The sequence below is a fragment of the Mustelus asterias genome, chromosome 2 (assembly GCF_964213995.1).
Source record: "Mustelus asterias chromosome 2, sMusAst1.hap1.1, whole genome shotgun sequence".
NCBI lineage: Eukaryota > Metazoa > Chordata > Chondrichthyes > Carcharhiniformes > Triakidae > Mustelus > Mustelus asterias.
Window position 1 is genome coordinate 139,898,554 of NC_135802.1, and position 23,949 is coordinate 139,922,502.

Here is a 23,949-nt window from a genome sequence, read left to right on the forward strand (position 1 = left end):
AACGGTTAGTGGCAATAGCAACAGGGTGGGAGAACATGTTGGAGGAGTTCAGAAAAAATAAGGTAAGGGGGAACCTGACAAAGTTAGCCTTGCTAGAGAGATTGCTTCCATGAGGGACGTGATGGGCTGATGGAAGGGATGGTGATGGCACGGGAAGGGAAGGAACAAGATGATGGCATTTAAGTGTGGCAAAATGGAGTAGAAAATTATTTGATGCTATTCTTTATACTAAAATTTGAATGAAAAACTTTCAGAAAATGTCAAAGGAATTAAAATACATCAACATCTATATCACTAGTTTCTACACAGTGCAATTTCAACGTGAATACCACCACTCAAAATTAGATTTAAGGAAGCAGTTACAATGTTGTGACAAGTCACAAATCCTAAACAATGACTTTATCATGAAACAAGATTGGTAGTTCTGAAGCTGCTTTCTTTTATGATAGATGCTGAAATATTACAGGCCAATTTCAAGCAACGAGAGCATAAATTCCCCAAATAACATTGAGCTGACTAGAGGTGAATTTGCATTTTCAACTCGGGGAAAACAGTGCCTAATTAGACATTTTCTATGACCAAAGCAATGCCAGACTCTTGATGTTAACTGTGTTTCTCTCTCCACAAATGTTGCCAGATCTTTTGAGTTTTTCCAGTACTTTGTTTTTATTTCAGATCTCCAGTATTTTGCTACTATTCATTTCCCTAGGTCTGTTTTCACACGAGCAGGTTATGAAGCTTTTTTTTTTCGGAGGGAGATGTTTTGATCCAGTGGGAGTCTTTGGTAAATACAGAAATCTTGTCTTTGGAATACAGCTATAATAAAATACAGCTACAATAAAGATTCTAATTTGACCACACAGTGGCAGGCACTGCTGCCTCACAGCGCCAGGGATCCAGGTTTGATTCCTGGCTTGGGTCACTGTCTGTGTGGAGTTTGCACTTTCTCCCCATGTCTGCGTGGGTTTCCTCCGGGTGCTCCAGTTTCCTCCCACAGTCCTAAGATGTGCAGATTAGGTGAATTGGCCATGCTAAATTCTCCCCCAGTGTTCCTGAACAAGCGCCGGAGTGTGGCGACTGGGGGATTTTCACAGCAACTTCATTGCAATGTGAATGTAAGCCTACTTGCGACTAATAAATAAACAAACTTTAAACTTTTAAATTGTTTCGAGGACTTTCGCTAGATAAAACATCATTTTGGCCTTACTGTGCTTAATCAGTGAACAGAATTGAGAAAAGATTAAAAACAATAATGCTCTCAAAGCATAATGCTAAAAAGGAAGCGGCAAATGTCATCAGGTACATTCCTTAGTTCTTGTTGCACATAATTTTGTTTAGCCACATGTATAATAAGTGACAGAAGGTGTTCACTAGGTCAATGCTGTCTATCATTATAGTGAAAGCTATAACCAAAAGTGGATGCAGCCACACACCAAATCTGCAGCATACTTTGAAATAGCCAAGCTTAAAATCTGTCGACACCCATTTCAAACAGAGACATTTGAAAGGCATGAAATCACTGTGTTTTGTGCAGACAAATGAAGCTGCCATTCATCAGACATCCAAAAGCCATCTCTTGTTGATTTATATCTAAGAACGTGTTGAAAGGTTTCTGAGATGAAAGTAAAATGGACTTTGGAGCCAGACATGCCAATTGAATTCTCTTCTGGAAATACACTAAAAATTGGCTCTGGCAAATAGAAAAGCAGCCAAAAGAAACACCAGTCTTCTAAATTACTTCTGCAGAGTCAAGCATATCCCTCTCTTTCTCTCTGGAAACAATCAAAGGGTGTCTCCCTCATCAGAGTGAAAACTGAACAAAGCCAACCCTGGAGTTCTACTGAAATCACCTAACTTAAGGTTGGCAATATTCCAGAAGTGACGCCTCAGACAAACCAAGGATTTACTCGGATATTCGTTTCACTTTTATTTGGGCTCTTAACTATCTGATGTGTGCACGTGTGTGCTGTATCTTTTATTCTCTCTCTCTCCCCCCCCCCCCCGCTGGGTTTTAATAACTAAAACAATTGGCTCAGTGCTAAAAAGTGAATACACTTGGACTGGAAAAAGGGGGAAAATTTTAAACAAACCTTTATTGCATCAACTGAGCGGAAGAATAAAAGGGGAGTCAGCTCATTCCTTCTCACCCGGTCGTAACATCAACTGTACATTCTCTCTGCAATTTAGTCATTACTGGTAATACTGACAACTATTTGAAGATATTTGGTAAATGTGAGACAGGCTTGCGATTAGGACTTCTCAGGGGCTTGAGATACAGTTATGCAATCATTTTGCTGTGCGTCATTCCTGAATCGCTGCAAACACAATTTATTTTTAACAAGAGAAAAAAGGTGTCTGGTGGGAAGAGGGCATAGCAGGATGCAGACTGAATAGTAGAAAGGCTTCACCCATTTAAGCAATAAAAATGCATCCATTAAATTATTTTTAGTTTTGATAAAACTCAGTGGAATAACGGAACAGGATTTAATCTGCCTTACCATGTAGAAGTAGGACAAGCAGCAACATATCGTCCAGAAAACAGAGCCAGTTTTCACAGATTTGACCTGCAATGAAAAATGGACAAGTTGCAATATTAAAAGAGGTATCAGTTTTAAATCAAGCTCTATTATAGATTTTCTCATATACTTGCAGTAAAATTAGTGTACTTTCCAATATTAGAAGACAACACAAACTAGGTACTGTACATTTCTGGTTCAAAATTGTTCCAGTTTTGGAAAGGTTCAAGAATACAAACTCATTAGTCTAAAATTTCTTTAAAAATAATGAATCTGTATAGAATAAATGTATATTAATGGATAAAGTCAACCTAGTCTTCAAAACAAACATACGGCTATTATATAAAATATAACTATGCTGTGACAAGGTGTTGTAATGGCTTTATCTGCATTTGTGAAGAATGCAGCACTTCTATTTAGTGGGTGGGTGAGGGGAGGCAGATGTGAAAAAATCAACTGCAAATTTAAGCTGTTAGTAGTACTGGGGACAGTGTTGGTAACAACATCTTCTGTTTCCACAGCCATAGTTAGAAATAGGAGGATGGGACATTAACTGGCCATTTTCAATACGTTAACTTTAAAGGTCACTGTATACATTTATTGAATTAGCTAAGGACTGTGAACGAGATAGACAGCAGTGTGCTAGAACATCTTGAACGCTGCTACTGAGATTCAATTTAAAAGCAAAAAAATCTTCCAAATCGAATACCAACACTGAACTTATCGAAGTGCAATATTCAGGCTATTGATCAGCTTTTGTTTTGAACCCAAACATCTCTCAATGGGCTCCAGCTGGCTGATGCTGACCAGCCTCTCATATAGTCAGCTTCAGAACGAGCTCCTCTCTCCCAATGTTATCAACTAGAATTCAGAGTTTCCAACACACTGCTATACAAATTTTAGAATATATTAACTTTGCTAATAAATCCAAATGTCAATTTTCCAGCAAAATATGAAACAGTCTCTGTCCATAGAACAATTTCCTACCAATAAACCAAAAAAGGACATCAACTGCTCCTGCCATCCAAGTAGTCGATTTCCCCCCACATTGTTCTTTCAAGGGTTTCCATAACTCAGTTAAGACAAACAAAGTGAAAATATCTGGCCGATTGTAAAGTCTCAGGTAAAATGGTAAAAACTAAGGGGTTTTAAACTCAACTTTAAACTTACTCTGTGAAGAGAACTGCAACTATTATTAATGTAAAGACTGATGAGGCAAGGTGCTATTCAGAGGGCTAATTCACATTCCTGAAAATACATGTAAACCAAGGAGTGAAATAAAGGTTTCGAGTCTTCCTCCTCTTGGGTGAAGAAATTGAGTGAGATGACAGGTCTAAATGATGGCAACAAACGGCAAATAATAACCCTGTTAATTGTAATGGCGTTAAACACTAGAACTCAAGTGCAGTTGTACTTGGGAACATAGGAAATAAGAGTAGGCCATTCAGCCCATCAAGCTTGCTCCACCATTCAAAAAGACCATGGCTAATCATCTACCTCTTGCGATATTTCTTCCCCACTATCTCCATATGCCTTGATACCATTCTTATCCAGAAATCTATTGATTTCTGTATTGAACATGCTCAATGATAGAGCTTTCTGTAGGTACAGAGTTCCAAAGATTCACCACTCTAAATTCCTTATCTCGGTATTAAATGGCCTGCCCTTATTTTGAGACAGTGTCCCTGGTTCTAAACTCAACAGTCAGGGGAAGCATCATATCTACATCTATCCTGTCATACCCTGCAAGAATTTTGCAAGTTTCAATGGGATCACCTCTCATTGTTTGAAGTCCAGAAAATACAGGCCCAATTTCCTCAATCTCTCCTCATAAGACAATTAGGGATTAGTCTGGTGAACCTCTGTTGCTTTCCCTCTACGGCAAGTACATTCTTCCTTAGAAAAGGAGACCAAAACTGTATATAATGTTCTAGTCGTGGTCTTACCAATTTATACAATTGTAGCAAGACATCTCTACTCCTGTATTAAAACCCCAAGGCCACATACCATTTGTCTTCCTAATTGCTTATGTGAGTCTTGAACAAGGACATCCAGATTCCTTCCCAACCTCTCATCATTTATGAAATACTTTGCCTTTCTGTTTTTGCTACCAAAGTGGATAACCTTACACTTATTCACATTATGTTTCATCTGCCATGTTCTTGCCCACTCACCAAATTTCCTTGCAATGTCCTTGCAACTTCCTCACAACTCCGATTCACAACTAGCTTTGTGTAATCAGCAAATTTAGAAATATTACATTTGCTCCCCACATCAAAATCATTGATATAGATGAAGAACTGTGCCCAAACACTGACTCTTACAGTAGTAGCAGCCTGCCATTCTGTGAATGACATAGTTATTCCTACCCTGTTTTGTCTTTTAACTAATTCTCAATCCATACCAATATATTACCCCCAATTCCATGTGTTCTCATTCTGTTTACTAACTTCCTAAAAAGCTTTCTGAAAATTCAAATACACCATATCCACTCATTCTCCTTTATCTGTGCTCCAACATCCACAAAAAAATCTCCAACAGGTTTGTGAAATAATATTTTCCTTTAATAAATTCTGCCAATCACATTATTTTACACCCTAGCATGTCTGTAGTTCTGTTTTCTCTCCCCCCCCCCCCTCCCTTGTGGGGTTACATTTGTTACTTCCCAATTTGCAGGCGCTTTTCCAGAATCTACAGAATTCTAAAAGTTAACTGCCAATGCATACACTACCTCTACAGCCACCTCTCAACATTCTGAGATGCAGCTCATCTGGTCCAGGGGATTTATCACCTTTAATTCAATTTATTTTGAGTATTACCTCTTTATTAATACTAATTTTTCAGTTCCTTATTTCACTAGTCCCTTGGTTCCTTAGTATTTCTGGGAGATTTTCTGTACCTTGCTCTGTGAAGATAGACACAAGGTAATTGTTTAGCTTCTCTGCCATTGCCCTTTCACCATTAAAATTCTCCTATTTTTCCCTCTGCTATTCTTTTTTACCTAAGGAAACTGCTACTGTCCATCCATATGCTAAACGCTGTTTTCCTTTATCAGTTTCTTGGTTTTCCTTGGCTAGATTCTGAATTGTTCCCAGTCCTCAGGATTACCGTTTTTTCTGCCAACCTTCTAAATCACTTCCTTTGACCTAATGTGATCTTTAGCTTCTTTTGTTAGCCACGGTTGATTCACCTTTCCTGTTGGGTTTTTGTGTATTATTACCACTCAGCTCTGGTCTCTTTTACGTAGACCTGCATGTATGTTTCTTCATTTAATTCTCATGTTAAGGAGGACCTCATTGTAATTGAACCAATGTTTTATGATTATTTTCACAATAATTATTATTACAATTGTTTGTTTCTTGAGGATTTATGGCCAGGCCCCCACAAAATTTCTATACCCAGATCTGGCCCACCAGCTGAAAGGTTTGCCTACCCTTGCTCAACAACCTTAACTGAAACCATCGTCCATGCATCCCTGCACTGATAAAAGACTTTCCTGGGTTGATCTAAACTTTGAATGCTCATGGAAATCTTAAAGATCTCGATTAATTCATCACCTTACCCCAAATGCAACCTCAACAACCCCACTACAACAGTGAAGCAGTAGGATTGATGACTCTTTATGAAAGCCCTTTAAATTCAGGAATCAGCCCCACTTCCTCCTTTGGACTATAATTCCAGGCCAATTTTCATGTGGAGTCAAAGCGAAACTCAAAACTCCAGACGCATCTTCACGCAGGCCCGTTATTGATCTAACATTTTCTGCTTCCTTGGTCTCCTACAGCACTGAATGGCTCTAATGATCTGTCTACCAAAACCCAAAAAATCTTTCTTCTGCTGTTACATCATGAGCATTCAAGTGTTATGGGTCAAGTTAGAAACTCCAAAGTACTTTATGGAGACTCCCCGAACCATAAGTTTTGCATTTGGCTCGGGTGAGCATGAGATGTTTCACTTCAGGTATGATTCAACGACCCACTAAAGAGCTTTTATCAAACAAAGTTTATTTAAGAATGTAGTTAACATGTATAGAAAGAGAATTAGCAATAACTTTTATCAATTACAAAAACAACCACCATAATGTATTAACCCGTAACTAAACATTAAAGCCATTCAACAAACCAAACCCTTTCATAGGCAAAACGCTTTTCACAGGCCGAACACAGCATAGATTAAAATCTCACTTGACTGGAATTGAGTCTTTTCGAAGACTGCACTTTCCTTCCGGAAGGCAAAACATTGCCTTGAGATAACCAGCAGAATTTCCAAATAGAACAGGGAGACAGAGAGAGACTTCAGCTTCTTTCTTACTTGATGCCTCTGCTAAAACTCAACTGCAGCTCAGAACAAACTCACTGGGAAAAAAATCCTGCCCAAAAACACATGACCGTCTTCCTAACAATGCAGGATCGTAAAATTAATCCCAGTGTAAACACAAACAACCCCACTTACGTAGCAATAACAGGACTCACCATAGTCATCCTGGCAACAATGACTGCTGTGCAGAGGGACCTGGGGGTCCTTGTGCATGAGATGCAAAAACCCAGTCTGCAGGTGCAACAGGTGATCAAGAAGGCAAATGGGATGTTGGCCTATATCGCAAGGGGGATAGAATATAAAAGCAGAGATGTCTTGCTGCATCTGTACAGGGTATTGGTGAGGCGGCAGCTGGAATACTGTGTGCAGTATTGGTCCCCTTATTTGCAGAAGGATATATTGGCCTTGGAGGGAGTGCAGAGAAGGTTCACCAGGTTGATACCAGAGATGAGGGGTGTTGATTATGAGGAGAGACTCAGCAGATTGGGTTTGTATTCGTTGGAATTTAGAAGGCTAAGGGGGGATCTTATAGAGACCTATAAGATAATGAAGGGGCGGGATAGGGTAGAGATGGAGAGATTCTTTCCACATAGAAAGGAAACTAGAACTAGAGGGCACAGCCTCAAAATAAAGGGGGGTCAGTTTAGGACAGAGTTGAGGAGGAACTTCTACTCTCAGAGGGTGGTGAATCTCTGGAATTCTCTGCCCACTGGAGTAGTGGAGGCTACCTCGTTGAATATGTTTAAATCACGGATAGATGGATTCCTGATTGGTAAGGGAATTAGGGGTTATAGGGATCAGGCGGGTAAGTGGAACTGATCCACTTCAGATCAGCCATGATCTTATTGAATGGCGGGGCAGGCTCGAGGGGCTAGATGGCCTACTCCTGCTCCTATTTCTTGTCATTAAAAACATAACATATCACTGAAGCTGTGAGCTGCAGAAATCGTGTTTTTAAAAAACTTTCTTAAAAGGATACTAACCTCACCCAAGGTGTGCACAACATTTCCTCTCCCCTACTTTAAACTTGGTTTTTATTGAATTCCATCTGTAGGGAACGTTGAAATCAATTTTCAACTGATTTCCTGAATTTATGTTGCAATTTAGTTAGAAACTGGTTTAACCTGAATGTGTGGTGTTCTACTTCCACTTAATTACCTACTGCACACTTTACACAGAGTAGCAAGAATATAGAACTTACTATCACAGTGATTGAAACACAGATGCATTCAAGTGGAGTGTAATGCAAACATAAGAGAGGAGGAATGGAGGGGGCTACGGGAACAAAGGAGGTGATTCGAGCACAAAGTGCAAACTATACTAGCTTCGTCAAATTACTTGTTCCTGTGCTGCAGATTCTACTTAGGTCTACGCATGCAATTCTAACTAAAAAAATTAGATTTGGAGATGTGTACCTCACATCTATAAAAATAGGACATTCATACATTGAAGAAATTTGAAAATTATACCAATGCTATCAAAACAGACACAGGCTTCAGGATTTGATTGCATTTTTCACATTTCATTTTTCAGACTCCAAGTATTTTTGCATCATGGTGCATAATTTCTGATTTAAACACTCAAGTTGTCAATGATCCAGATCTTGTAGACTCCGAATCGTTGGGAGATAGGACCTCTGAGACTAGATGCATTTTGGGACCTCGGGAATTACCCAGGAAGTTTGAACTTCCAATGGGAAATTCCCCTGCTCGTTGGGACCTTACACTAAAATCTCTGAATCTGAAGATTTTCATAAAATCATAGAATCCCTACAGTGCAGAAGGAGGCCATTCGGCCCATTGAGTTTGCACCGACCACAATCCTACCCAGGCCCTATTCCCATATCCCCTCATATTTACCCCGCTAGTTCCCCTGACACTAGGGCTAATTTAGCATGGCCAATCAACCTAACCCGCACATCTTTGGATAGTTCCAAACTACTTACTTGGGTAGTTAACAAAAATGTTAGACAAAATAATCTTAGTCTAATTTCTGTAGTAACTGCACAACTGACCCACCAATCATTCACAATGACCGCCCCTAGCTCTGACAACCCCGCCCGAGCCGACGACGGCCACCTCACCCAGCTGCCCACTTCACTCACCCAACCCACCTATTAACTGACATTCGCTTTGGACATTTAAACTTCCATTAAAGCACCTAGTGCCCCAAAAAGCAGACATAACTTGTCTTCCCCAAACCTTCCAGTGCTAGGAGGGAGGTTACCGTTGGACCGTATGTTCCACATTTCCGTAAAAGGCAGCCTCCAAAGACTTAGCCAGAAATGCAGAGCATTGTTGAGGTGCCGAAAAGTCAGAGAGGAGCAGCAATTTGATGGGGATTGCCACTTCGTGGGAGATCCAAGCCAATGTTTTGAATCACAGTCTATCAGAGTATGGATTTATTTTACTGCTAACATAGCTGGATAGTAGTGTTCCTGCTAAGCTGCGCAAGTGTGCAATATTCCATCAGGTGCTACTCACTTAATGACAACAGCACACATCCTGACGGTTAAATGAGGTTTAGTGCCACTCTAATCCAAGGGCAAAGAATTAGTAGACGCCTCCCATAACAGAAAATAAATGGACGAGAACCAAGCCTGACATGATTAATCAGTGGAATTCACACTAGAAAGGTACTGTCAGTCCTTGGAGCTCAAAGCTATGTCAGCACTCATCTTTATTGCAGTCTGCTTGCCATTTCCATCACCACTCCTACTCACCACATGCCCTCCCACTCGCAACCCCTCCTGTCTCCCTTCTTGAGCCGTTGCTCACCGTGAGGGTTTGGGAAAGTGGAGCAGCGAGCAGGAGCAGCAGCGAGCAGGAGAGTGGGAGGGAAAAAGAATGAATTAGCAAGTTGAAAAGTTAACAAATTAAGAGTTAGTAAATTACTAAAAATTGCTAAGTTCTAAGAGTTAGAGGATTTGAAGGGCTAGTTAATATCACTGATCTAGTCATTCTGCTGCATCTGATTTTGTAGATTTATTAAAGATCGATCAATCCCAAAGACATATGACATATATACCTCTTAGAAGTGCCCTTGTGTTTTTAATGTAAAAACTTCAGGATTCTTAACTAAGATCTCCAAATAATAATGAAAAGGTTCTTGTGGGGTTCTTATAGGACATTTTATACAGTGCGTATTTCCAACTACCTCTCAACGCATAAAAGAAATTGCATTGGAGAGCTTCTTCCCTGCTGCTGTCAAACTACTGAATGGTCCGATCACACATTAAGCTGATCTTCCCCTTCACCCAATCGCTCACTGCAACATTATATTCTGCATCCTCTCCTTTCCCCCCTATGTACTCTATGAACAGTATGCTTTGTTTGTATAGTGCGCAAGAAACAATGCCTTTTACTGTATCCCAATACACGACAATAATAAATCAATTCAATTTGGAGAGAGACACAGTTTAGTTTAGAAACAGAGAGTTGGTTTGTTAGTTTACAATTCAGAGTTTTGTTTAGATTAAGTCTAAGTGCAATAAATACTACCACTTACCAAAAACCTCAGCAGTTATTTCCCTCCTGCAATTCTATTCTCAGCTCACGACAATGCTTTCTTTCCCAGTTCCCAGGTGTTGTCTCCTTCAGTATTCACTTAACTTACAGGGACATTGTCTTGACCTTCATCCTCCACTTCACAAGAGCTAATCTCTCTCCAAACTCAAGAGACACTTTACCTCTGCCTGAATACGAAACAAATTACTGAGCTATCCTCCTCACTATGCATAGTAGGTTAGCAATAAAAACACTCAATAAGCTGAAAATTCAAAAGGCAAGCTTCCTTAGCACTTACTACTGAGTTTGTCAAATTGAAAAAGATCCTTGCCAATTCAACTTTTTCTTCGATCAAATTACTAAAATACAAACTACGATATAAAAACTGACAAATGCCTCTCGCATAAGGTAGCATAGGGATTACAATACCGAATTAAATCAGGTCATCAGTTCAAACACCAACATGGTAAATTTAAAATTGTGGACTGGTGTATTATTGTGTTAATGGCAGGAGTGATACTCTTCTTCCATACTTTAGGTAGCTTTTTAAATGTACATAGGTTTGTTTCTACTGGTGGCAGACACCTGAACTGAATACATAATTATTGGTGTCATTTTGTTCTACCATTGCTTTTAAAATCAGTAATGCAAAGGTAGAAGGTGCTTATCCATCTTCCAACATCTCTGAACTCTGGCCTAGGCTGTAAAGACTACTTTGGATTGTTTGCACATTCGCATTATTGGCCACTGCACAGAATTTGAGCTCTTCTGGAAGGAATTATAGGTATGAGATTCTAAGTTGGGTAAGGAGTGAATTAAGAAAGCAGAAGGTGCATTTCTAAGGATATGTAGCTGGCATGGGCTTGGAAGCAGAGGAAAGATAATCTGACTAGAAAATACGGAAAAGGTCAGGAGCTGGAAAATGAGATGGTATAGGTGGTCTCAATCTTTTGAGTTTTTCCACATTTGCCATTGGATCTAATGAGGAAGTGAGGCAGAAGGAAGAGATCAGAGAGCACGGCTGTTTGCAGGAGTCTGGAATTGACCTTCCTATCCATATAAAGGAGCGAGGACTTTACCAGGGAGAAGATCCATTATTGATCAATTAGATCCCAAAGTAGAGAGCAATGTTTTAAAAACAAATATCGTGGATACTGAAAATCTGAAATAAAAACAGAAAATGTTGGAAAAGCACATCCGGCCTGGCAGCAACTGTGGAAAGAGAAACAGAGCTAACGTTTTGAGTCTGTAGGACTCTGAAGTGTCATATGGACTCAAAACATTAACTCTGTTTCTCTCTCCACAGATGTTGCCACACTTTTCCAGCATTTTCCGTACAGCAATAATTTGTGAATTTTACATGAGTTTGCAGCCTTTAGACTAGGGAATGCAGGGGTGGCAAAATACTGGGGGAATGGCGCAGGCCGGAGTCTGAAGAACTTGATGTTAAAGGAATCAAAGGAAGAACTAAGTGAGCTGCTGAATGAATTGATGTAAGAGAACGTATATGACAGTGGCCATTGGAGTGGAGATGGATGGAGGAAACAGATAGGAATAAAGCTTCCTTGTCTTTTCCCTGGAGTTGGGTATGAGAACAGTGCAGCTAGAGGTGGGAAGTGATTTGCAGAAAGTGAGACATGCAATGAAATAATCAGGACAGGTCTCAACATCCCTGAAGGTTTGATTGGTGAGTGGCTTTTTGATTTATTGTTGCATGTATTGGTATACAATATTGCTTCTTGCCCGCCAAACGGACAAAACATATATAGAGAGAAGGAAAGGAGGTTGCAGAATGTAGTGTTACAGTCATAGCTAAGGTCTTGAGAAAAATCAACTTTAATACAAAGTAGGTCCATTCAAAAGTCTAATGGCAGCAGGGAAGAAGCTGCGAGAGCCGGTTTGTACATGACCTCAGACTTTTGTATCTTTTGCGAAAAAATTGGAAGAGTACGTCCGGGGTGCGTGGGGTCCTCGATTATGCTGGCTGCTTTTCCAAAGCAGCGGGATGTGTAGACAGAGTCAATGGATGGGAGATTGGTTTGCGTGATGGACTGGGCTTTTCATATCAGAAACCATAGGCATGACTGCAAGCTGTTACAGGAGTTAACCTGCAAGACTAGGTTGAGTGAATACAACAGGAAAAGACAGGGAAGAGAAAGCAAAAGGAAAGTGCTATTTTGCAGCACAATGAAAAAAGTCATAACAAAATAATAGGGAGGAGATCCCAACAAGAAAATTACAGAGGAAGCGGATACTAAAGGCTGAATGAAAAATGGGATTGATGGAAGATAGCACAAGCGCTCAAAAAGAAAAAAGTACCAAACTGGGACTGCGCAATGGGAACCCACTAGTGATATAGTTGGAGCACAAAACATGCAATCAAATGCAGCAACTTTGTGAAGGGAAAATGAATAACCATTGTGAACCAGTTTTCAGTCAGGCACTGATTGCCAACAACATTTAAACTGACTTTGTGAAGCAGGATATCTTTATTTATAACAGAACTAATGCTAGTGGCCTGGCAATACTGTGAAGGATATTGAAGGGAAGAATTTAATTTTACTAAAATACAGTTGCTTTGAAGTTTGAGAAAGAACATTCTATTCCACCAAGTGACAATCTTTAAAATGCTGTCCAAAAACAAACTATACAACCCATTTCCAAATGAGAATTTTATTTAAGTTCATTCAAGGGAAGTGGGCGTTGCTGGCAAAGCCAACATTTATTGCCCTTCCTCAGCAGCCTTCAAGATCAGTGTTGTGAGCCAAATCTGCACTGCTGCAGTTTGCATGTACCATAGCTTTGGTTTTATACAACTGAGCAGCTTGCTAGACCATTTCAGACGACAGTTATAAGAACATAAGAACCAGGAGCAGGAGTAGGCCATCTGGCCCCTCAAACCTGCTCCGCCATTCAATAAGATCATGACTGATCTTTTTGTGGACTCAGCTCCACTTACCCACCCGCTCACCATAACCCTTAATTCCTTTACTGTTCAAAAATGTTTATCCAGTTCCAACTGTTCCAAGTTTATCCAGTTAAGGGTCAGCCACAAGGACAGTGGGTTCACTAACGACTCTTAAAGGAAGGAAAAAAGCGAGGGGGGGGCGGGGGGGCATGGCGATTCTCCCCCGAAAAATTCTAAGTGTCAAATTCACGTGAAAACTGGAGTAAATCACGCTGGTTTTTCCAGCACGAGTTTCAAAATGAATCTCCCACAATTTGCACTGCAGAGTGCGCTAGCGTAAATCCCATTGAAAATTTAGTGGGTGGGGCCTATTCCCAGAGGCCGACAGCATAGCGCTGAGCGGGAAACTACACTTGCACCACTCTGTCAGTGCCAAGATCAGCGCATGCAGTGGCCCCGCACTGCCGGCCTCCTGATTGCTGGCTAGCTCTGTGACCCCCGCATCACAGCCCGTCTCACACGTCCCCATGGCCCAATCACTGGCCCCCCCGAACATGCCAATGTCTTGGGCAGTGCCAGGAGGCCCAGGCTGGCAGTGCCAAAATGGCAATGCACAAGGGGCACTCCAGGCACCCGACCCTCTGGGTGGCCTCGATTGCACCCACCCCCTTCACTCCAGCGGGGTCTGGCTGTCAGTTCCCCGCAAGTGTGGAGCTATACTAAACCCCGCTGGAGTGAACCACTCCTGCCAGTGGGGGGGGGGGGGGGGGGTGGAGAGAGAGAAGGGAGAGGGGCTAATGGGACCAGAGATTTCATTTAAATTGCAAGGTCAATTTCTGGTGCAGAGCTGGTGGTGTCAGAGACGCGCGGAGGCCGTGATGCCCAGCAGAAAGCCCACAAAACGACCTCCACTCTGACTTGCTCTTGCAGCCACAGTATTTATATGGCTGAGTCAGTTCAATTTCTTGTCAATGGCAATCCCCAGGATGTTGATAGTGTGGGGTTCAGCAACATTGAATGTCAAGGGGCAACGGTTAGATACTCTCTTGTTGAAATTGGTCATTTGTGTGGCACGAATGTTACTTGACTTCAGTTCAGCCCAAGCCTGGATACTGTCCAGGTCTTGCTGCTTTTGTATCTGAGGTTTTCAAATAGTGCTGAACATTGTGCAGTCATCAGTGACTATTCCCACTTTTATCTTTATGATGGAAGATAGGTCATTAAGGAAGGTTGCAGCCTCAAACACAACCTAGTGTAACTGCTGTAGTGATGAAATTGAGACAATTGACCTTCAACCATCTTCCTTTGTGCTAGGTCTGACTCCAACCAGCACAGAGTTCTCCCCGATTCCTACTGGATCCAGTTTTGTTCAGGTTCCTTGATACCACACTCAGTCAAATGCTACCTTGATATCAAGGGCAGTCATTCTCACCTCATCTCTGGAATTCAGCTCTTTAGTCCACGTTTCAACTAAGGCTGTAATGAGGTCAGGTGCTGAGTGACCATGGACAGAGCTTACCTTATGGTGAAAACCAACAATCACATCAGTTTTTGCATTAGAGAACAGAAGATTGGTAATGACAAGATAGTAATTAATCTTATCACAAAGGTTGAATGACACCATAAGGGTAGGAATTCAAGCAGTTTCTAACAGTCATCTAAACAAATCTGAAGTCAGACAAAAGTATGTTTTAGTAAGATTTCAGAAAAGTTTAATGGGAGGTGCAAATGTTTTGTACGATATCCACGAGAACTGAAAAATAATTGCAACAGTATTGATTTTATGCTTCCATGAAATTCTGTGCAAGCTGTAAGGCACATAATACTGGGTGAAATCCTACATGGAGTTGAAGAATTGAGAGACACACTTGGTGTAGTGCTGCCGCACTAAACCAGTCTTGGCACAGTGCAATTTAATCCTCCTCCTTCCTGGCAATACAGGCGATGTAGCTCCATTTCTTATGTATTACCTTGTTGTTTACATACACAAAGTTGACAGGAAGTTTCTTCATCTCATTATCTCTCTGAACAGTGACGTGGAACAATTATTCAACTTTTTTTGTAGCAGTGCAGTAGAACAGAGTGGCTTACTAGGCCATTTCAGAGGTCTGTGGTTTTAGAATCACATTTATGTCAGACAAAGCAAGCATGGCAGATGTTCCTCCCTAAAGGACATTTCTGAACCAGATGAGTTTTTACAACAATAAATAGTTGTCATGGCCATTACTTATTTTTTTTTATATTCCTGATTATTTGTAGTTAAATTCCACCAGCTGCCATGGTGTGTTTTGAACCAGATGATCAGAGCCTTCGCCAGGGCCTCTGGCTTGCTGGTCTCCCACTGCCTCATGGTACTTTTCTATTCCTTTTCTGACTCGCCTTGGTAAATAGTTACAAATGAATAAATGATATTTTGAGCCTTAAAAACCCCCAAATGCGACCATTTACTTTTAATTGTTCAGCATCATCTTTAATCAGAGACACCTTTAGCTAGATTTTCCACATCCAGATTAGGTTAGCTTGTGATCCAAAGGGTGCTAAGAGCTTGTGAGAAAGTGCAGTGGACCAACTCTGGAAATTGTGAACTCAAATCTTCGGCTATCTTTGCTGTTGCACTTAGCGTCACTTGACATCATTTTACCAGGATTGCAAAAAAAAGACTACATTTTAGACAAAACACTTTTGAAACAGAACACTTGTGTAGGGATGGTTAAGACTCGAAGCGTTTGCCATTCCTGCAAGGGATCCTGCAAATTTTACCTAGACATCATCTGCATCCCCTCTCCCAAGAGCTTTTGTACCTTCAAGAATCAGAAATTTTCTTCACCATGTTCATCGTTCCCTGCTATAAACATCAAAACTGACCTGAGCTGTTCTTGAACTGTTCCTACTACAGTAAGATATTCAGATCTTAAATTAAGTAAATTACCATGATGGCCTTGAACACCCACTTGAGTGATAAAAACTAAGCGTTTCAAATTAATCTCAGCCCACAAGTAGAGCTTCAGTTATAACTTTGGAAACGCAGATGTTTTCCACACAAATTTATAATGCAATTTTGGTAACAACTAGGTACATTCCATTTAAATAAAAATGTCCCAACATTTAGATGATTGGTGCCATTTTGAGAATGGTTCCAGCTCCACCTACCTCCTCCCTCTCGCACCTAACCACCCCTCCGAAAAAAAGAGAAGCTTTTACATGAAAAATCACATTCTGGATTTCAGTTATATTTATATGAATGACTTACCCACAGGTAATATGTAAACTGTAATGCAAAAATAGCTATTCCTTCATTGTCAAATGAGCCTGCTACTGAACGTGATATATAGCCAGGTACTATGGCGATGAAGCAGGCAGCAAGTAGTCCTGCCCCCTGGTTCCATAACTCCTTAGTGAGAAGGAAGGTTGATATTGCTGTAAGACCACTGAACACAGGTGCTAGAAAGACACAGACATCCCGAATGTGGACTGTTATATGAAGCGTATTCAAAATCCAGTGTATGCAGCCTGCTGTGACCATCAAGCCAGGATACACCTGCATAGAGAGGAAGATAAATTTATTATATGGAGGTATTTTAAGTTAACCAAATATCTCTAACCTATAGAAACTGTATTTAAATATTTAAAAGCCCAGTGTTATTACAGCACAACTCCTTAAGACATTATGAAATGGAATCCATAATAAGAGCACAAATGTAGCACAACACCCCAAGAGTTTTACAGGAGCATTCAGACGAAATGACACTAAGCCACATGAGATATCAGACAGACGGCCTAAAACTTGGCCAATGAGGTGGGTTTAATGAGCATGGCGAAGAGGTGGAAAGGCAAAGAAGTTTGGGAAGAAAGAAAAAGTTCTAGGCTTCTGTAGTTGAAGGGATAGTTACCAATGGTGTGGGCAAAGGAAATTGAATCAGAGGTTCTTTAAATTACTGGCTCGGAGATACCCAACAAAATTTGAGCCATAGCCATCGTTGGCAATGACATCGACTACTTATTGTAAAATGCAATTCCACTTGCACACAAAACCCACATCGCCTCCCGCCTTCCCTCCCTCCCCATGTCTGCTTAACCTGCGTGCGTGCGCGCACTCACGCGCTGGAGGTCAACATATGCTTCAAACAGCATCTTTAAAATTCTATGCACTGTTTAAGAAGCCTTCATAAACAGCTTAAGTGCTTCTGTGAAATGGTATGTTGGTTTGTGACTTACACAACCATTGACACCTTCATACTCTCTCCAATTACCCCACCCTCTTAATTTTTAAACACGGTTCCCTGTATTCATTTCAACAGTGGCTCATCATGACTATTTGAAGGTGACAGGTGTAACAGAGTTGCGTCAACGCCAAAGCTGATGTAGGCTTCCTGTGTGCCATTTAATTTGAACAGCTCCATGTACAGGAAGCACATCTTTGATCTCCAGAACAACTCGCAGTCAGAACAAGTTGACAAAGCTGTTGCTGGATCTGGAACTGAAAAGAAAAGGGACAGACTTGCAGACTCCTTCCCTCAGCCTTTTATAGACTTTGCCACAGTCAAACATGTTTTTGCTGGAACATACCAGAGAAAACTCATCTCCTTCAGCCATTTACACTGAAATGCATTCCTACTGAATATTTGTAATCATATTTTGGAACACTTCCTAAAAATGTAGTTTGTTTCTATTATCTTGTGAATAAAACTATACACATTTTGAAAGATAAAAAACATCTAAGAAAGGCCTAAATATCAAGACAGACCTACAACACTTCAAATGTAATAATTAAGAAGGTTGCGCAAGTTTTTTAAAGCAATGTTTTTAAAACCACTACCCATAATTTGCATATAATTGTAACATAATACAGTTAACAGTAATTAGTGATGAGAATGTGTAAATTCAAAATTAGGCTGTTCAAACTTGATCAGTAATGGCATAGCCAAACACTTGAATGAAAGCTACAAAGTGGTAAGATCCCAATTGCCATTTTGAAGTTTTTCAACTAGCGGATACAAGGGTACAACACGAGGCAAATTCAGCAAAGCACACTACAGCATAGCAGCAGGACAAGATTGAATTCACTATCCTCAAAGAGTTACAGGCTTTGAGTCACCGAAGGAAAATGCTGAATCAAGTCAGCTGACACCCCACTGAATAGCGATCTTCATTGGAATGTCCATATTCACATCTTAGCATTTGGGGACGGCACGATGGCAATGGTTAGCACTGTTGGCTCACAGTGCCAGAGACCCGGATTCAATTCTAGTCTTGGGTGACTGTGTGGAGTTTGTGTGTGTCTGCGCGGGTTTCCACCGGGTGTTCCGGTTTCCTCCCACAGTCCAAAGATGTGGGGGTTAGGTGGATTGGCCCTGCAAAATTTCCCCTTAGTGTCAGGGGGACTAACAGGGTAAATACGTGGGGTTGCGGGGATAGGGCCTGGGTGGGGTTGTTAGTGCAGGATCGATGGGCCGAGTGGCCACCTTCTGCACTATAGGGATTCTATGATTCAGATTCAGAGCAGCAGCAGAGTCCTGGAAACAAGTTGCTTTATCATTCAAGTGTTTAGTGATCAGCAGAGCAATACATCTTTAAGTTTACTGAAACTCATTTGTTAGGTTCTCAAAACTTAGATATGCCTTTTATGAAATTATATATGTACATGGACACAGAACGTAGAAGGCCATTGTACAATCAGGGATATATACACATATACCTGTACCATATTTAGGGACATAATGCACACACATTTGAGAGTTCATACATAGCTTATGAAGCCATTGCCCAAGATTGAATTAACCATGCAACAGTTTTCTAGCTTACTGGCATGTCTGAATATACTGCCACCTTCAGCGGACAGCAGTTAATGTGAAAGCATCAATTCACAAGTGATCTGATAAATATGAAGATAGTTCTTTAACTCCAATTTGCATGGCAACTCAGACACCTGTTTCTTCCAACACTGGCCCCTGTATACAATACGGGCAGGATTTGTGCTTTTAGTTGCTGTCCCTTGATCCCAAACACTACTTTAAAACAATGGCAATTTACAGTATTACATGGAATATATCGCAGAAATAAGCCATTCAACAGTCCATGAAGGTTGTATTATCCACTTGAACTTCCATCCATCCTTTCTTTTCTAACCAAAAGAGAAAATGCTGGAAAATCTCAGCACGTCTGGCAGCATCTGCAAGGAGAAAAAAAGAGCTGACGTTGAGTCCGGATGACCCTTTGTCAAAACTCTTCCATAGATTCCAGCATAAGCAGTAATTTGCTCTTATCCTTTCTTTTCTAACTCTCAACAGCATAGTCCTTTATTCCCTTCTCCCTTTCATCTTTATCCCTTAAATGCATGGAACTATTTGCTTCAACTAATCAACGTGGTAACACATTCCACATTCTCACCACTCTCTTCCTTATGAATTCCTTATTGGATTTCTTGGAGACTCTCATATATGGCCACCAGTTTTGCTCTCCCCAAAAGTGGAAGCACTGCATACTTTCATAATTTTAAAAATCTCTAATAGGTCACCCCTCAGCCTTCTCTTAAGAATAAAAATAGACCACCTCATGAAGAGTTCATCCTTTTCGGTTTAGTAAAACTTCTTGTGTGGTATACTTATTTTTCCACCTTCTCCAATGGCTCCGTATCTTTTCCATAACATGACAACCAGAACTATACTCCAAGTCTGATCTCAACCAGGTTCGATACATGCTTAGCAGAACTCTAGGAATAAATCCAAGTGACTAGTTCGTATTTTTAAATAGCATCACTACTTTAGTTATCTGATATTTGTACTGCCAGATTCCTTTGCTCCTTGAACTCATTTAATTATTTCCCAAATGTTACAGACAGGAGGGGGTTCAATTTAAACAGTCCCGATTTCTCCTCTCACTCTGTCCATAAGCAGTTTTTGATTTGCGATTTCCCCCTTTATTAGCAGTGGCATATTTCCCAACTACTTGGTTTTGGTGTGATCCAATTTTCTGTTAATAACCCCACAGCTAACTTGAGATAGGATAAATTTATTTTGCACACACCAAAAACGTGGCAAGAGGCTTCATAATACCCTTACCCTTTTTGCATTCATACAGGGATACAGAAAAGAAAGGCACAGAGAAAAGACAATTGAGCAAATAGTCATGCGAGTCCAGTGCCCAGAATCAAAAGTCCAATTGTGTATTTCTTTAGAGGTCTGCAGGCTGAAACGGACACTGGATAATCCAATTTTCCAGTAAAAATGACTTCCATGATGAAATGGCCAAGCAGAGGTGAATTAGTCTTGTAGGCAATGGTACAGAAGTTCCAGTAGAAATAGTATAGGTGGGGCCAGCAGACCCATAATCTCCATTGGCTGGGCCTGACTCAAGAAATGCAAATGGCCTTATATAATTATAATAGAAGTTGATCTTCTGCAGCTTATCAGGTAGTTAACACATCTTGAGATAATGAGATGACAGCCTCTCTGAATGCCAGGAAGTTCCTTCTGTTCCAAGTTACATCCAACCATGGCTTCAGTCATTTTAAAGTCTTTGTCCAGTTTTTCAATTTTATTATTCATGATGATTTTTTAAAAAGTGGTCTTTAGCCCCCACACCTAAGATGTAACTTTAGTTTTATCAAAATGTAACATCTCACTTGTTGAAATTCATTTGCAAATTAAAATAAAGTTTCAGAGTAGGCTTATAGATTAATTCATTGCACTTTTGGGAATATAGTCGGAGTATTATTACAGGTCTGTATAGGCACATCTTTACAACAACTTCTAGCATTGATCTGTGGCCAGCCTAAAAACATAAGTGTGGGGTTTGGAAGCACCATGTAGAAGTCTTAGTACATCTAACAGCAAGTTTACAGGGTTCCCTCCAAATGACACTGGCTCTCAGATGCAACCTTGTAAAGTAAATGGGATAACAGTACCACTGAAGTGTATAATGGGAAAATGCAATGCCAACACTTAAGGCGTACTTGAAACTTCTACACCAAGACTGAAAATTGTTAAGTTGCTTGTAGATAAAGAAAAGTCAAATACTCACCCAATAAATTGTTTCCACTTATTCACTGAGTGACCTTCAGGTTAAGTCTTGCTGCTCAATCCCTCAGTTAGTGTCTCCATTGTGAACAGCATAGCGGAGGTATTTGAACACTTGTCATAGAGCTACACTAGAGCTTTACTTGTTCAGGGAAGTGCTGGGGCAGCACAGTGGTTAGCACTGCTGCCTCACAGTGCCAGGGATCCGGGTTCAATTCCAGCCTTGGGTGACTGTGTGGAGTTTGCACCTTCCCCTAGTGTCTGCATGGGTTTCCTCCAGGCGCTCCGGATTCCTCCCAGTCCAAAGATGTGTGGGTTATAGTGTCACAGGTTTACAGCATGGAAACAGGCCCTTCGGCCCAACTTGTCCATGCCACCCTCTTTTTTAAATCCCTAAGCTAGTCCCAATTGCCTGATTTGGCCCATATCCCTCTATACCCATTTTACCCATGTAACTGTCCAAATGCTTTTTGAAAGACAAAATTGTACCCACCCCTACTACTACCTCTGGCAGCTTGTTCCAGACACTCACCACCCTCTGGGTTAGGTTGATTGGCCAAGCTAAATTGCCCTGTGTGTCAGGGGGGATTAACAGGGTAAATACATGGGGTTATGGGGTCGAGGGCCTGGGAGGGGATCAGTGCAGGCTCAATGGGCTGAATGGCCTCCTTCTGCACTGTAGGGATTCTATGAAACCACAATGTAGAGTGGGGCAATTGTACTGCAAACAGGTTACCTTAATTTCCTGGGATCAGTGACCTCCGGAGCAACTGTTGTCAGTATGGATACTGCCCCTGTTTAGCAGGTGGTCTTCCAACATTCCCATTATTGATTTTGAAAATGATCTTGAAGGCAGAATCTAATGACATTGCAGCAATAGGGATGCACTTCCCTCACATTTGCTGCAAAGAGGAAGCTTTGAACTCCTGACATCGTTTTGATGACATTACTGTCTTCAATACACATGTACAGACTTTCAATTGGTGTCAGGAGTCTGTAGATTCTGAATGGAGCGAGACAATGGCTCAAGGATCTCGGTTCGACAAATTAATATTTACAGAGCTGCCAGTAAAACCATGATTTACGTCTACAAAAAGTGGAATTACTATGAGCAAAATTAGTCTGTTAAGATCAATTGCAAAATATTTCTCTTAATTACTGTAAGCAAGAGTGTGAAAGGGGAAGTTTGAAATAACATAAAAGGCAGAAAAGTGGTCTAAAATCCCAGGGCCTTTGCATACTCCTAAAGCTTATCAATTCAAAACTTCAAGGTACACAATTACTTCAGCTCTAGCTTATTCTTCTCATTTGTCAGCTTCAGGATGTCCTGCATTTATGGTCTGTAACCTAGGTATGTCAGTTAAAAATAATTGGTTCCTGCACTACATTGTGAACTAAAACCTCAGCACTAAGCATACGTTTGCACTTGGATCTGTCTCTGCTTCACAGGCATCAGACTGACAGATGTTGGCATTTAACTAAATCTTCAAATTCAGTTACGCACTTCACATTACTTTCATTCATGCTGATAAATGGGAATAGATTTGCAGATTGCAACCGAGTTACTTTACTCCATATGAACATGTGCACTCTGCTAATTACCAGAGGGTGAAGGTGAAGCTGGGAAAAGCAATGAGCATATTGTGGTTTGGTGTGCTCTTAGTCTAGTGTTCTTGTTCTAACAATTTATTTTTGTATTCTCACCAGCACATTTGATTACTATTTCTGCTAGATCTTTGAACTTCAATCTTCATTTTTTTCTTGAAACAGAGATAAATCTTCCAGCTCCTTTCCCTCAAAACCATTTAATAGTCCTTCTGTACTTTACTGCCATCTTACTCAATTCTGCACAACTTAACATTTGCAATTCCAAGTGCTCAACCCCCAGCCTCGCACACTTTAGATTCAATTCTTGAACACTTTCATTTATTTACTTGAATTCATTCTTGGAATATGGGCATCTCAAGCAAGGCTGGCATTCATTGCTCAACCTGAACTGCCTTAATTCAGACAGTATTCAGCCAAATCAGTATGGGACTGGAATTACATCAACCAGACTGGGCAAGAACAGCACTTTTCCTTCCCTAAAAAATACTGGTGAAATAAAAGAGCTTCATTGCCACTTCTACTGAGACCAGCATTTCTTCTCCCCAGATTTTGTTTTAAAACCAAATTTATAGTCTCAATTAGCCATGTTACAAATTAAATCGGGTTCTCTGAATTACTAACTCAGTAACGAATAATCAATAGACAAGCTCATATTTAGTTAGGAGGACCGAGACTGGGTGAATGAGGAAACCCGACAATTATTTCACAGATAACAAGAACATAGACCATTGTCAAGTGGCCATTGTTGAGAAAAGTCAGGAAAGCAGAAAAATCCATTCTCCTTTGCCTCAAACTAGACTTTTTTTTAACAATTAGTTTTCTTAATCTACATTAAACGACCTAGGTTTTTATGTACAGTGCACATTTTCCAAATTTGCAGATCACACAAAACTCAAGTATTTTGAGCTGAAGAGGATAGCTTTAAGAAGGTTGTTAGAATGGGCAGACACATGACAGATTGAATTTAATTAAATTCAACACAGGGGAGTGATTCTGCTATTTCCACTCTATTGTCCAGTTACTTCTTTTCTGTTCTGGTGCCTGTCCAATTCCATTTTGGAAGACAATTGAAATCTACC

The 23,949-nt window shown here is 40.6% G+C and overlaps 1 protein-coding gene across 1 annotated transcript in view; it reads right to left on the reverse strand.

The window, feature by feature from the left end:
- Window positions 1-23,949, reverse strand: part of stt3b (STT3 oligosaccharyltransferase complex catalytic subunit B) — a 113,043-nt gene that overhangs the window by 38,375 nt on the left and 50,719 nt on the right. The window contains exons 3-4 of the mRNA XM_078242159.1: window positions 16,498-16,785; window positions 2,499-2,564 (exon numbers count right to left, since the gene is read on the reverse strand). Of these exons, the coding sequence (XP_078098285.1) occupies window positions 2,499-2,564; window positions 16,498-16,785 (354 nt within the window). The remainder of the gene's footprint in view (window positions 1-2,498; window positions 2,565-16,497; window positions 16,786-23,949) is intronic.